Source organism: Palaemon carinicauda, chromosome 11 (assembly GCF_036898095.1).
Source record: "Palaemon carinicauda isolate YSFRI2023 chromosome 11, ASM3689809v2, whole genome shotgun sequence".
Taxonomy (NCBI): domain Eukaryota; kingdom Metazoa; phylum Arthropoda; class Malacostraca; order Decapoda; family Palaemonidae; genus Palaemon; species Palaemon carinicauda.
Window position 1 is genome coordinate 143,759,634 of NC_090735.1, and position 14,798 is coordinate 143,774,431.

A 14,798-nucleotide genomic window follows, 5' to 3' on the forward strand; every position below is an offset into this window, starting at 1 on the left:
CCGGACCCCAAGGCACTCTGGCAAGATGCTTTCCAGCAACGGTGGGACAACATCGACGTGTACGCCTTCCCACCATTCTGTCTGATGAGAAGGGTGCTCAACAGGACCAGACTATCGGTCAACTGTTCCATGACTCTAGTAGCTCCGCTATGGCATCACGCGGAATGGTTTCCGGACCTTCTGCAACTCCTGACGGAACTCCCAAGGGAGCTTCCTCCACGACACGAGCTTCTCAAACAACCCCACTCCGGTGTCCCTCACAGGGCCGTAGCCTCGCTTCGGCTTCACGCCTGGAGACTATCCAGCGTCTCCTCGCGGAGAGAGGCTTTTCGCAACAGGTTGCGGAGAGAATGTCTCGGCACCTGCGAAGGTCCTCTGAGGGAGTCTACCAAGCGAAGTGGAGAGTCTTTTGTGGTTGGTGTCGTGGAAGGGGTATCTCTCCACTCGATGCCACTATTCCAGCAATAGCGGACTTCCTTGTGTATCTGCGAGAAGAAATGCGCCTTTCTGTCTCGGCAGTGAAAGGCTATCGCTCAGCCTTAAGCTTGGCCTTCAGATTGAAGGGCGTGGATATTTCTTCATCGCTAGAACTCTCTTTACTCATACGTAGCTATGAGCTTACCTGCCCCCAGTCGGAAGTGAGACCCCCTCCTTGGAACGTGGTTCGAGTTCTCAGGTCTCTCAAGAGACCTCCCTTCGAGCCATTACGCCAGGCCTCCGATCGCCACCTGTCTTGGAAGACGGCTTTCCTACTCGCCTTGGCCTCGGCCAAGCGAGTTAGTGAACTTCATGGTCTCTCGTACGACATCGCCCATTCAAGGGGATGGGGGGAGGTAACGTTCAGGTTCGTCCCTGAGTTTGTGGCCAAGACTCAGAATCCTGGAGTGCCGGATCCTCGGTTCGACTCTTTCAGGATCGCGAGTCTCCGTTCTGTAACAAACGACCCAGACCAGCTGCTACTATGCCCAGTGAGGTGTCTGAGGTACTACTTGAAGAGAACGGCTGCAGTCCGTCCTCATGTGCGAGCTTTGTTTGTGAGCACAGGCAGGACAAAGAGGAGGGTCACAAGGAACACCATCTCTGCTTGGATTCGAAGGGTTATCCACCATGCCCTGAATCCTGACCCTCCTCCGTCACGTCGCCCTCGGGCCCACGATGTCAGGGGTATTGCTACATCCCTGGCCTTCAAGAGAAACTTCTCTGTGACGCAGGTACTTCAAGCGGGGGTCTGGAAGCGTCAAACGACCTTCACAGCCCACTACCTGCAAGACGTGACCCACAGGAGCCTCGATACGTTCTCTATCGGCCCTGTGGTGGCTGCACAACAGCTGGTCTAACCTCAGGCTCCTTTTTGGACAAGTAGCAGTAGGTTGAGGGCGTTGTTACCCGGTCTTAGTCTGTGTGAATGAAAGAGTATGTCTGACCCTTACTTCTTTCTTCATTCTCCCCTCTCTTGGGGAAGCAGCATCCTGGTCCTCGCATAGCTGACCTCGACCTCTGCAGGTAACCCATGCTTCTTTGTGCTCCTAGTATTAAGCTTAATACTGTTGCGTCTCCCATACCCTGACGAGGTGGTATGGGGAACGTCCTATCCTAGAATTCCTATCTGAAGGTCTCAAGGTCAACTTCATAGGACGAGTCACACTCTCCTCCTCACACTACTTATGTAGGCCACTCGTTCCTAGCGATGCTAGGAACCTGTGAGGTACAGGGGCTCCCTCTCTCTAGTGCTGCTCACTAAGGGATCGAGCCCCCGGGCAAGCCGAAGTCAGTAAGGCTGGGGACTTTCCACCCTTCCTAAGGGGTAAGTCACCCTTTGTAAATAGCGTGGTTTGTATTTCGGTTACGGAACAAATGACAAATTCGAAGATAATTTGTATTTTTCCTAACCATACAAACCTTAGCTATTTACACATATGTGCCCGCCATCCCTGACCCCCAAGTCAAGTCCTACCTCTAAGTGAAGTGAAGCAAGTCACCGGTGTGTGGAGGGGGGAGGGGTAGCAAGCTACCCTTCCCCACCCCCCGCTAACTAGCGCGGGGGTAATTAACCCTCGTTAAAAACTATTGGCTCGTCATTTCAGCTGCGCTAAAAGTAAACCCTTTGTAAATAGCTAAGGTTTGTATGGTTAGGAAAAATACAAATTATCTTCGAATTTGTCATATTCCAACTTTGCTGTTATCTCCTCCTTAGTAAAGGATGAAGGTTTATATTTGTACTGGAAACAAATAATGTCTTAGGTTGGATTGCAATGTTTTTCTGATTTTCCAGTGTATCTGTTATTGTTTAAAATTGGTTCAGATGTTAATTGTTAAGCAAAGTACAGCTAGCTGTCGACTTACGACTGAGGTAGGGACGTAGAGACGTGTCATAACTCGATCTGGACCTAAGTAGAACTTGAAAAGGGAAGTTTCTATAGATTTATGTTGCGTCATGATACTGTAATCATCTCAGTTGTATTTTATCAATATTTTTTTACTGTATATCATTATTTTTATTTCTTGGTTCAAAGGATATTATATGCTTTATCAAAGAATATTTGCATTCTATTATTCAATTTTGGAAACATTTAACAATCAACTATTGCTGTTTTTTTTATATCTTTGGTTGTGATCCACGGATCTCAAGGTTCCGTTGCTGTATCGAGAGAATGCGTACATACGATGATTGGCAGAGAGTATCGTTTATATACTGCAATTTTTTAACTAATTCAAAATTTCTTCATTGTAAATATTACATCAACAACAATATGTTATAGGATTAAGTAGTTTTTACACAATTCGTTTATAGTCATTATTATTAGTTATCATATGAAGACATTCTGTGTGTATGCGCGTATGAGTACGCCAGTTAGTTTATTTTTAAAGTTTCATACAGTATTTCATTTATAGTTAATTATATCTTCATATTTCTTTAGACATTTAATTGGAATTTATTAAAGTTTGTTGGTATTCTACTTTTAAAATTCAGGAGCATTTCAGTAATCAACAATTGCTTTTGTTTTACTTTTGGTAGTCATCAGCTGATCTCAAGGTCACGCTACTATCTTGTGATTATGTGCACATATGAATAACCATGGTCTAGGCTGCTCAACCGTGCAAATAACAGGGAGTATTGTTTATATAATTTCTTAACTTGTTCTAAATAACTTCCTAATGAATATTGATCAATGAAAGGATCAATGATCTTCACATTTTTACAAATTTTGTACATTGGAACCTCAGATGTTCGATGCTTCCTGTCTAGGAAAATTGCCTCTTGAGCACAGTACTGTACTTTGTGAGCAAAAAAATGTACGAGTCAGCAACCAAGTTTTTGGTATTGAAAGAAAAATTACGGCTTCTTGGAACTTGTTGAGATTAGACACATGACGTCAATTGCCTAATGCTGCTGAAGCAAAAACTACACAGTTTTCAAATAGCTAAGTGTCGGTGCTTACTTTCAAAAGATTGCTGTAAACTGTTTTGTCTATTTTGTGTTTTTGTGATTTTTGTATAAGGATATAATAATGATAGCCCAAAAAGAAAAGTTGTGAAATTCACAATAGAAAGAATTAAAAAAAAAAAAAAAAAAAAAAAAAATTAGATCATCTTTCTCTGTTCTTGTTACTTTTCACTAAGGACACCAACTCTTATTGTTACCAGCAAAGAAAAATTAAACATATTAATTGTGGTTTTTATTGGCTTGTATAATTCTATACATGGTATTATTGTAAATTTTCTGTAAAAATTCTTTACGGTATAACAAGTTATTTTTTTCATCTGGGAATGGGTGAAGCCAACTTCCATTTATTCATGCTGGGAAAATTTATTGGGTTTTCAAGCAAATGTGTTCAAACAACCTTCTTGAACAAATGAAGCTAGATAACTGAGGTTTGATTGTAAAGACCAAGTTCATTATCCAGGGATTTGGCAAATAAGACTGTTATCAGCTAATAGGATACTGTATTTGATATAAATTCTAACTTTATTAGGGAGAAAATATTGTCATATCACTGATCACTTATTTAAATGTTTTTCATCATGCATTTCAAATCATATTTTTAAATATTTAACTTAGCCGGTGAATATATAATAGTTGCAACTCTGTTGCTCGACAGACAAAAAACAGTAAAAACTCGCCAGCGATCGCTATACAGGTTGCGGGTGTGCCCACCAGCGCCAACTGTCGGCCAGATACCACTCTCGATATAAACAAAGACTCAATTTCTTCTCTGTCGACGTGTCGACAAGACGTACTTTACTCGCTGTTGAACCTGGAGTTTTTTCACATCATATTTGGTGAAGTACTTTAATTTGGTTTGAGCTTTCGCAGTACAGGTGTTTTTCTTCAAATAAATCCTTGAACTCTTTTTTGGATCGGATTAATTGTTGATGACTTAGATAGTTTTTTGGAATTTTCCCTTGACTAATTCAAAATGGCTGACCTTTCACAAGTTCCCAAGTTCAGAAAATGTAATGCTAGGGACTGTCATAGGCGTCTTCCAAAGGCTTCTCTCGACCCTCACACTGTTTGTTCCAATTGTCGGGGTAAAACCTGTCAATTGGAAGATCGGTGTGAGGAATGCGTGGGCCTTTCGGAATTCAATTTTCTCGAATTTTAGAAATATACACGCAGACTAGAGAGAGATAGGGTAAGGAGAAGTTCTTCTAGGTCGGTAGATTTTTCCTCTCCACATGCCCCTGAACCTAATCCTTCCCCTGTAGTGGTTGTTCCTAACCCCCCTCCTAGCACTCAGGAACCGTCGATGCAAGAAATGATGCGTGCTATCCATGCCTTGGGGGAGAGAGTTGAGGCCCTTGCAAGTGACCGCAATCAACTCATGGCGGACGTAAAGGAACTAAAGTGCCAAAGTGCCGCGGCGGAAAGTGTTAAAGTGCCTAGTGTTTCTCAAAGTGTTGTGAACAGTGTTGCGCTTGAGGGTTCGTCTGTTCGTGCCTGTCGTCCTCCTAGTCCGGGACCTCTTGCAAGCTCCCAAGCCCAGGGGAGAAGCAATGTCGTACGACTCATGGGTTCGAGAGGCCTTGATCAGCGAACAGACGTTCCCTCTATGGTATCAGGCGTATCTCCCCAAGATCGCCCCTACCAACGTAAGACGAGAGAGCCCATTTTTACCTCGTCGTCCGAAGGTGTTTCTCGTAAGAAACCTTGGACCAAGGTCTCCCGACCTTTGAAGCGTAAGTCGGTCCCTTCAGGACAAGTCCAACGTCCCGGTTGTAGCCTCTGGGACAGTTCGGACTCGTTGCCGTCATCTGATGACTGCTCGGCGCCTAAGAGAGGCAAAGCTGTGCCGCTTCAGTCGCTCACCCCGTCTGTTGCCGCACCTGCTTCCGCCGACCCTAAATGGGTATTGCTGCAGGACATGCAGTCCAAGCTTGCGTCCATGATGGAGGACTTCAATGCGGAGAAGGTTGCTGCTGAACCTTCTGGCCAACAACCATCCAAGCGGTCTGTTGTGCGTCCTGTTGACGTTGAGGTAGCCTTCTCGCGTCAACCAGTTGGGGTAGTACCTCCACCGATGCGACCCAGTGTGAGTTGCCAGCCGCACGTTGACGTTAGGCGACGCACGGAGGTGGTTGTTGACGTTCAGGACGTTCATCAACCATCAGAGGTGACTTGTTTTGACGCGGTGCGTCAACCTCCGCAACCCGGTATGGTGTTGACTGCACAACCCAGACGGTCTAAACAGTCTCGGGTGGACGCTGTGCGTCCTCGCGCAACCATGGTTGTTGACAGTTCCCAGACTGTGCAGCAGTTCCATGACGCTGCGTCCGGCTCCGTCACGCATGCACCAGTGCGACCGGACTCGGCGAGTCAAACGTTGCCCACTCCTTTGCCGTTTCCTCATCAGTTATCGGATGAGGAGCTATCAGATGAGGACGTTGCTGAAACACAAGAGGATCAACCTTCAGAACTTGATGAGCCTAAGGCAACTCAACCATCCTTGGACTTTAGAAAAGTCATGGCTGTATTTAAGGAGTTGTTCCCTGACCACTTTGTTTCTGTGGCTCCTCGTTCGCCGCCGTCGGAGTTTGTATTAGGCGTGCCTGCTACCGTACCTGCCTTTACTAAACTCGTTCTCTCTCGCTCATCCAAGAGAGCTTTGCGGCTGTTGGGAGATTGGTTAGAGACCAAGAAGAGTTTAGGAAAGACAGCATTTGCCTTTCCCCCATCTAAACTCTCGTCTAGATCGAGCGTCTGGTATGCCACGGGAGAAGTTCTCGGCTTGGGAGTTCCTGCCTCTGCCCAGGGCGACTTCTCAAGTCTTATAGACTCTCCCCGCCGCCTTGCCATGAGACGCTCGAAGATTTGTTGGTCACCATCGGACCTGGACCACCTTCTTAAAGGTATATTTAGGGCTTTCGAAGTCTTTAACTTCCTAGACTGGTGTCTAGGAGCCCTGAGTAGGAAAATCTCTTCTGCAGATAAGGATGTTTCCTTGCTCATTATGTCCTGCATGGACAAGGCCGTCCGTGATGGGTCCAACGAGCTTGCCGCCTCATTCACGTCCGGAGTCCTGAAGAAGCGAGAGTCTCTATGTTCTTTCCTGTCTGCTGGAGTGACGCCATGCCAAAGATCTGAGCTACTCTTTGCTCCCCTTTCCAAGTGCCTGTTTCCTGAAGTCTTGGTTAAGGAAATTGCCTTGTCTTTAGTTCAGAAGGACACCCACGATCTAGTTGCGTCCTCGGCTCGCAAAGCTCCCCTTTTGCCTACTTTGTCTGCTAGACCGAGGATAGACACTCCAGCGTCTCGTTTTATTCCGCCCTTTCGTGGCAGAGCCTCCAGCAGAGGAGGTGCTCGTGCCGAAGGGAAGCGAGGGAAGAGGAAAGGATCCAAGTCCTCTAAGGGCAGAGTCTGACTGCCCGCAACTTCAGACAGCAGTAGGAACCAGACTCAAGAACTTCTGGCAAGCCTGGGAGAGGAGAGGCGCAGATCAACAATCCGTGAGGTTACTCAGAGAGGGGTACAAAATCCCTTTTGTACGCAAACCCCCTCTAGCGACGTCCCCCATCGATCTCTCTCCCAGGTACAGAGAGGAAGAAAAGAGACAAGCCCTGAAACTGGAAGTATCTCTTTTGCTAGAGAAGGGAGCGGTGGTCAAAGTCTCGGACCTTCAATCACCGGGGTTTTACAACCGTCACTTCCTAGTATCAAAGAAGACAGGAGGGTGGAGACCGGTGCTAGACGTCAGTGCTCTGAATATCTTTGTCACAAAGACGAAGTTTTCCATGGAGACCACAAAGTCAGTCTTAGCAGCGGTCAGAAAGGAAGACTGGATGGTCTCGCTAGACCTAAGGGACGCCTACTTCCACATCCCCATTCACTCAGACTCCCAACCTTTTCTGAGATTCGTCTTCGAAGATGTGGTTTACCAGTTTCGGGGCCTGTGCTTTGGCCTAAGCACAGCTCCTCTCGTATTTACGAGGCTGATGAGGAATGTGGCGAAATTCCTCCACTTATCGGACATCCGAGCCTCCCTTTATTTGGACGACTGGCTTCTCAGAGCCTCTTCCAGTCGTCGCTGTCTGAAGGATCTCAAGTGGACTCTAGATCTGACCAAGGAATTGGGACTCCTAGTCAATTTGGAAAAGTCGCAGCTGGTCCCATCCCAAACTATTCTGTATTTAGGGATAGAGATTCACAGTCAAGCTTTTCGGGCTTTTCCGTCGGCCCCCAGAATAGATCAAGCCCTGCTCTCCATCCAGAAGATGCTGAAGAAAGAACGCTGCTCAGTCAGGCTGTGGATGAGTCTGGTAGGGACGCTGTCATCCCTGGAGCAATTTGTATCACTAGGAAGACTACACCTCCGTCCTCTTCAATTCCATCTGGCTTTTCACTGGAAAAAGGACAAGACGCTAGAGGCGGTCTCGATCCCGATTTCCGGAAAGATAAAGTCTTGTCTGACTTGGTGGAAGGACAATATCAACCTAAGAGAGGGTCTTCCCCTGGCTGTTCAGATACCCAACCACGTTCTCTTCTCGGACGCATCGGACTTGGGCTGGGGCGCGACGCTGGACGGTCGGGAATGCTCAGGTCTGTGGAACTCGAGTCAGAGGAGCATGCATATCAACTGCAAGGAGCTGTTGGCAGTTCATCTGGCCTTGAAAAGCTTCGAGTATCTCCTTCGAGGCAAAGTGGTGGAAGTAAACTCGGACAACACCACGGCCTTGGCGTACATCTCCAAACAGGGAGGTACCCACTCACTGACGTTGTGCGAGATCGCAAGGGACCTGCTCATCTGGTCAAAAGGTCGAGGCATCTCCCTAGTTACGAGGTTCATCCAGGGCGACTTGAACGTCCTAGCAGATTGTCTCAGTCGGAAAGGTCAAGTAATTCCAACCGAATGGACCCTCCACAAGGATGTGTGCAAGAGACTTTGGGCCACTTGGGGTCAACCCACCATAGATCTCTTTGCAACCTCGCTGACCAAGAGGCTTCCTATATATTGCTCTCCAGTCCCGGACCCAGCAGCAATACATATAGATGCCTTCCTCCTAGATTGGTCACATCTGGATCTTTACGCATTCCCACCATTCAAGATTGTCAACAAGGTACTGCAGAAGTTCGCCTCTCACGAAGGGACAAGGTTGACGTTAGTTGCTCCCCTCTGGCCCGCGAGAGAATGGTTCACCGAGGTACTTCGATGGTTAGTAGACGTTCCCAGAAGTCTTCCTCTAAGAGTAGACCTTCTACGTCAGCCACACGTAAAGAAGGTACACCAAAGCCTCCACGCTCTTCGTCTGACTGCCTTCAGACTATCGAAAGACTCTCGAGAGCTAGAGGCTTTTCGAAGGAGGCAGCCAGTGCGATTGCTAGAGCAAGGAGAGCGTCTACCATTAGAGTCTACCAATCGAAGTGGGAAGTCTTCCGAGACTGGTGCAAGTCAGTTTCTGTATCCTCGACCAGTACCTCTGTAGCCCAAATAGCTGATTTTCTCTTATACCTGAGAAAAGAACGATCCCTTTCAGCTCCCACTATCAAGGGCTACAGAAGCATGTTGGCATCGGTCTTCCGGCATAGAGGCTTAGATCTTTCCAACAATAAAGATCTGCAAGACCTCCCTAAGTCTTTTGAGACCACTAAGGAGCGTCGTTTGGCTACTCCTGGGTGGAATTTAGACGTGGTCCTAAGATTCCTCATGTCAGACAGGTTTGAGCCTTTACAGTCAGCCTCCCTGAAAGATCTCACTCTTAAGACTCTTTTCCTGGTATGCTTAGCCTCGGCTAAAAGAGTCAGTGAGATTCATGCCTTCAGCAAGAACATCGGATTTTCGTCGGAAAAAGCTACTTGTTCTCTGCAACTTGGTTTTCTAGCCAAAAATGAGCTACCTTCTCGTCCTTGGCCTAAATCTTTCGATATTCCCAGCTTATCGGAGATCGTAGGTAATGAACTAGAAAGAGTCTTATGCCCTGTTAGAGCTCTTAAGTTCTACTTAGATCGTACTAAACCTTTACGAGGCCAATCTGAAGCTTTATGGTGTTCAGTTAAGAAACCATCCTTGCCTATGTCAAAGAATGCTTTGTCATACTTTATCAGATTGTTAATACGAGAAGCTCATTCACATCTGAGTGAGGAAGACCGATCTTTGCTTAAGGTTAAGACGCACGAAGTTAGAGCTGTAGCAACTTCCGTGGCCTTTAAGCAAAATAGATCTCTGCAAAGTATAATGGACGCAACCTATTGGAGAAGCAAGTCAGTGTTCGCGTCATTTTACTTGAAAGATGTCCAGTCTCTTTACGAGAACTGCTACACACTGGGACCATTCGTAGCAGCGAGTGCAGTAGTGGGTGAGGGCTCAACCACTACAATTCCCTAATTCCATATCCTTTTAATCTGTCTCTTGAAATGTTTTTAATGTTGTTTTTATGGGTTGTCCGGAAGGCTAAGAAGCCTTTCGCATCCTGGTTGATTTGGCGGGTGGTCAAAGTCATTTCTTGAGAGCGCCCAGATTAGGGGTTTGATGAGGTCCTGTTGTATGGGTTGCAGCCCTTGATACTTCAGCTCCTAGGGGTCTGTCAGCATCCTAAGAGGATCGCGAGGCTCCGTAAGGAAGACGTACTTACAAGGCAGAGTAATCGTCTAAGTCGACTTCCTTACCAGGTACCTATTTATTTTGTTTTTGTTATATTGATAACTTCCAAAATGAAATAAAAACTCTTAGCTTATACGATGTAAACATATTTAACTGGTCTCTACCCACCTCCTTGGGTGTGAATCAGCTATTATATATTCACCGGCTAAGTTGAATATTTAAAAATGATATTTTAATTATAAAATAAATTTTTGAATATACTTACCCGGTGAATATATAAATTAAACGACCCTCCCTTCCTCCCCAATAGAGACGCAGTGGGATGAGAAGAAATTGAGTCTTTGTTTACATCGAGAGTGGTATCTGGCCGACAGTTGGCGCTGGTGGGCACACCCGCAACCTGTATAGCGATCGCTGGCGAGTTTTTACTGTTTTTTGTCTGTCGAGCAACAGAGTTGCAGCTATTATATATTCACCGGGTAAGTACAGTATATTCAAAAATTTATTTTATAATTAAAATATCATTTTTCATAAACATGCTGTATATATTTTGAGGGACTTTTGATGATTTCCATTGGTCATGTGTTCATACATTATGGGTATAATATGATCTCTCCGTCAAATAGTTCGCAGGTGTTGGTGGTAGATTTGTGTATTTTTTGCATTTTAATTATTTTTATTAAAAGTGTAATACCCTTGTATGTTTTATACTCAGCAGTTCAACTTAGTACAGCATATTCAAAAGTACGCTCATATATGAAAGAGAAGGGGAATATTAATACTGCCAGTGTAAGAATTTAATGCACTTTACCATTTAATCAGTAAAGTACAATACATTCACAGCTGTAGTGTATTTTATATTAAGAGTACAATTATAGTTCTATACCTGTAGAGTTTATGTTGCCTATTATCCTTGGAATTCTGCAACTTGGAAGGGGCCTTGAAATATAATTTTTGTTGATGAGATTTTGTTGTTACAAATGTTTAATGGGATATTTGATTGAGATACCATTTAAGTTTTATTAAAATTTTAAAGGAAATTGCAATCAAGACTGAAGCAGACACCATATTGGGAGAAGTTAGACAAAAACAGACTGATGCTGTTAAGATGCAGCAGTTGTTAGAGAACCTGATCTCATTACGAATTGCTCGTCTTAACAAAGGAGCTGCTCAGGGATTTGTTGCAACTCCCCAACAGGATCATCTCTTCGCAATAACTATTAGTAAGTACACACAAATAGTGTCCCTGCCAGTTTTGTTGTCACTTCTCTCACATTTCCATCATTTCTCATCACCAAACATCACAGCCCTACCTAACTTTCTGTCCCCAGAGACTCTAAGTCAGATAACTAATAGATATGCTACCGTCCCGGTAGCATATCTATTAGTTATCTGGATGGGACATAAGATTTTACTCACCAGTTTATTTTAGAAGAAAGTATTTCTCTGTGCATACTGGATTCATTAGTAATGGAGGATTACATTTTGGTACACTGTACCAGATATTTTAGTGTGATAGATATGCCTTCAAAGTAAAGTTTGTCAATTTGTTCTTAGTGCTGCATACAAACCCTCGTCCTTTGATTAGGGAAATGTTTTTGGCGTGAGCTGGAATCGATTGTTTAAAGATGGATAACGAGTGGTTATCCAACTGACGAGGGTGAGGTGCAGGGTGAGTAGCCTTGCCTCCTTTCTAGTCAGAGACAGACCATCTAACTAGTTGATATAAGATTCAGCAGCTGAAGATTAGTCAGGAGAACAATATGCAAAACAAGGCAGAATGAAAGAATTTAAACACTTCTTTAAAAGAGATTGTTCACTAAATATCTTAAAAGTCTTTCTCAATAAGCAAATTTTTTTCTCAATCAAAGAAGAAACAGACCAAATGTGTTCCTCAAAAGTGAATTTGCTTCAAGAATCACACTTAAAATTTTAAAATTCGTATAAAGTAAAAGAAGCATTATCAATGCTGAGATCTGGATGCTGGGTAGCCACTGTCCTTGACCTATTTACAATCATACCTAGAATGTCGTTAGAGTTCAACTTCATGGCCCGTAATTTGCACCGTGCACTAATTTTTGCTAGATCTCTATTAAGGGATTTAGTAATGCCATATCTACATTCAGGATATGGAATTTATGCAAAAAGAGAAGCATCTTCTGCATATGCAATGAGCTAGTTTTCTAGTCCAAACTGCATATCATGTGAATATAGTATGAAAAGTAATGGGCCAAGAATACTAACTTGTGGAACACCAGATATCACATTCCTATACTCACTATGGTGCCCATCAACAATAACTCTTTGCAGCCTATTACTCAATATTTCAACAATGATGCTAAGAAAAGCCCCACCTACTTCAAACTGTTTTGAGTTTGAAAACAAGGGCCTGATGATTAACACACTTAAAGGCAGTAGTAAAATCAAGGCCAATCATATGAACTTCCTATCCTTGGTCAAGGGATTTCTAGACAACTTTAGAGATCGTAAGAAAGGCATCACATGCTCCAAGGCCTTTAAAAGCCAAATTGCAAACTAGGGAACAGATGAATACCTTCAGCATACTTATTTAGATGTTTTGGCAAAAGACATTCAAAAAGTTTAGATAAAGTTGGAGTTATAGTAATTGAGAGGTAATCAGCTGGACTAGAGCTACCACAGAGACATCTACTTAATGGAATAACATGGCCAATTCTCCAAGAAGTGCTAAAAGAACCTTTTCTTGCTAATTTGCAAAACATACAGATAACTGAAGGGGGCCGGCCAGCTAATGTCGTTTTTGAAGGACAGGAGTTTGATATTCATACCATTTAATAAGGTGACTTTGGACATCTCCCAACAGCATAGGATTTTTACCTCTGACCTTCGGTTTAGTGACACCAGGCGATTTATCCTGAAAATGAGTGTTTTTCAAATCCTATCTTCCTTGTTAAATGATATTAAGACCTGGGATTTTATTACCCTATATAGACCTGATGTAGACTTCCAATCAAATGAGTTTCAAAAAGTTATTTTTTGTTAGATATGAATTTTTTCATTATGGTTAAAAAAATAAATCCTATAAACCAGGAAAAAAAAGAAAAAATATGAAACAAATATTGGAAAAAATGCAACACTTGATTGTTTTATAATATCTTTCTAAGTTATATACCAAATTTCAATGCTTTATCTTTAAAATAAGGGAGAAGATAGAATTTGAAGGTCAATAAGTATAGTTTTGAGATTTGAGCATTCAAAGCTTTTCTTTGTATTTTTACAAAGACATTATTAATAAATCATGATTAATATGAATTTTATGTTCCTTTTTGGATATTCATAAAACAAAACAAATTTATTTATCATAATTTAATCATAAATGAAGATCCCTTTGCTCAATATCTTGCTTCTTTAGGCAAGACGGTCTCTCCTTTATCATCTCTCTACTTCACTAACTCCGCTAATTTTGCTGATATTACCCATTTCTGAACTCTTATTAGAGCAAATTTTCTTCTTCCATATGTTAGGGAGATGTTGAAATTGTCCTTTCCTCTTTAGCATGATGAAATTCTTGCCAAAACCAAGCAATACAGACAAAAACAAGTGAATGTCAGAGGTCAAACTCAAACGTGTACTCTATGAGCTTGGTGCTACAACTGAAGGTCAAAGGGTGTGTAATTACCATTTAATACATCGTCTTGTGACCATTGGAATCTATACAGATGCCATTGCTCACAATTTGTTTGATATTAAAATGTAATGATTATCAAAATTTACGATAACAAGAAATACTGCATTTTTTTTGTAGGGTATAATTTTTTTTTTTAGTTTATTAAGTTACTTTTACTAATTACCCTGTAACTATGAAAGTAAGAGGAATTTTAACAAAATATTTTGTATACGCATTGTCCATTGCCTTATGAAGCTCAGTGAATTTTTTCAGGATTTCGTGTTTTTCTTCCTATACCCCAATATATTGGGATACCGGCTGGGCCCCTTAAGCCATGACAATTAGTAGAAACCAAATTTAACCACTCCCTATGGTGAGTGTTGAAATCACCAACAACAATAAAAGAAACTTTTTTTTTGTCATCATGAAAGAAAGACAATTGAAGATAGAATCATCTAAGTCTGGATTCCAGTAGATCGAACAAATAGAATTTATGCCTTCCACAAACTTTTATTACCTGAATATCATAACATCCTCATTCATAGCAGGACTTATGAGAAGCAGGGTAGTTGTTATCTAGCTTTAATAGCCAATTCCAGTTTGTTCTGAAAGTGTCTCCTAAATTGAAGAACTCAGGTTTGTATGGCTAATAAAAGTACAATGTACTTTGAAAATTTGTGATAGCCTGTCTTTTATTAAGCCACTTTTTATTATTTGAAATAGAGCTAAATCAGACATGTTTTTAAAGTTAATTTGGTATCAAGGACACCTAGAATTGTAGATGTGTTGCTTTTAGTAATTGAAACATTATCTTTGACAAGATTTGGGTAAGAGAATCCAATGTCCTAGAAATACTGTATTAACAATCAAATTTTGAGTTTGGTGGAAATCTAACTTCACCTCTCATAACTTGCACCTCTCATAACTTGCACCATATACTAATTTTAGAGTTTTTTGTTAAGAGAACCTGCAATCAAGACAAGGAATTAATGGAAAAATATAGTTTCATTGTATTTTCAACTAAAATCAGGTGATGAAAATTCTTTGGTAAACAATTTACTTATCAACAGCTACTCTTTGTAATCTATTACTTGAAAATTCTATAATTAAGGTAAAAA

The 14,798-nt window shown here is 42.5% G+C and overlaps 1 protein-coding gene across 1 annotated transcript in view; it reads left to right on the forward strand.

The window, feature by feature from the left end:
* LOC137649516 (uncharacterized) overlaps positions 1 to 14,798 on the forward strand; it is a 108,102-nt gene that overhangs the window by 46,674 nt on the left and 46,630 nt on the right. Inside the window, exon 4 of the mRNA XM_068382500.1 lies at positions 11,071 to 11,257. Coding sequence (XP_068238601.1) covers positions 11,071 to 11,257 — 187 coding nt within the window. The remainder of the gene's footprint in view (positions 1 to 11,070; positions 11,258 to 14,798) is intronic.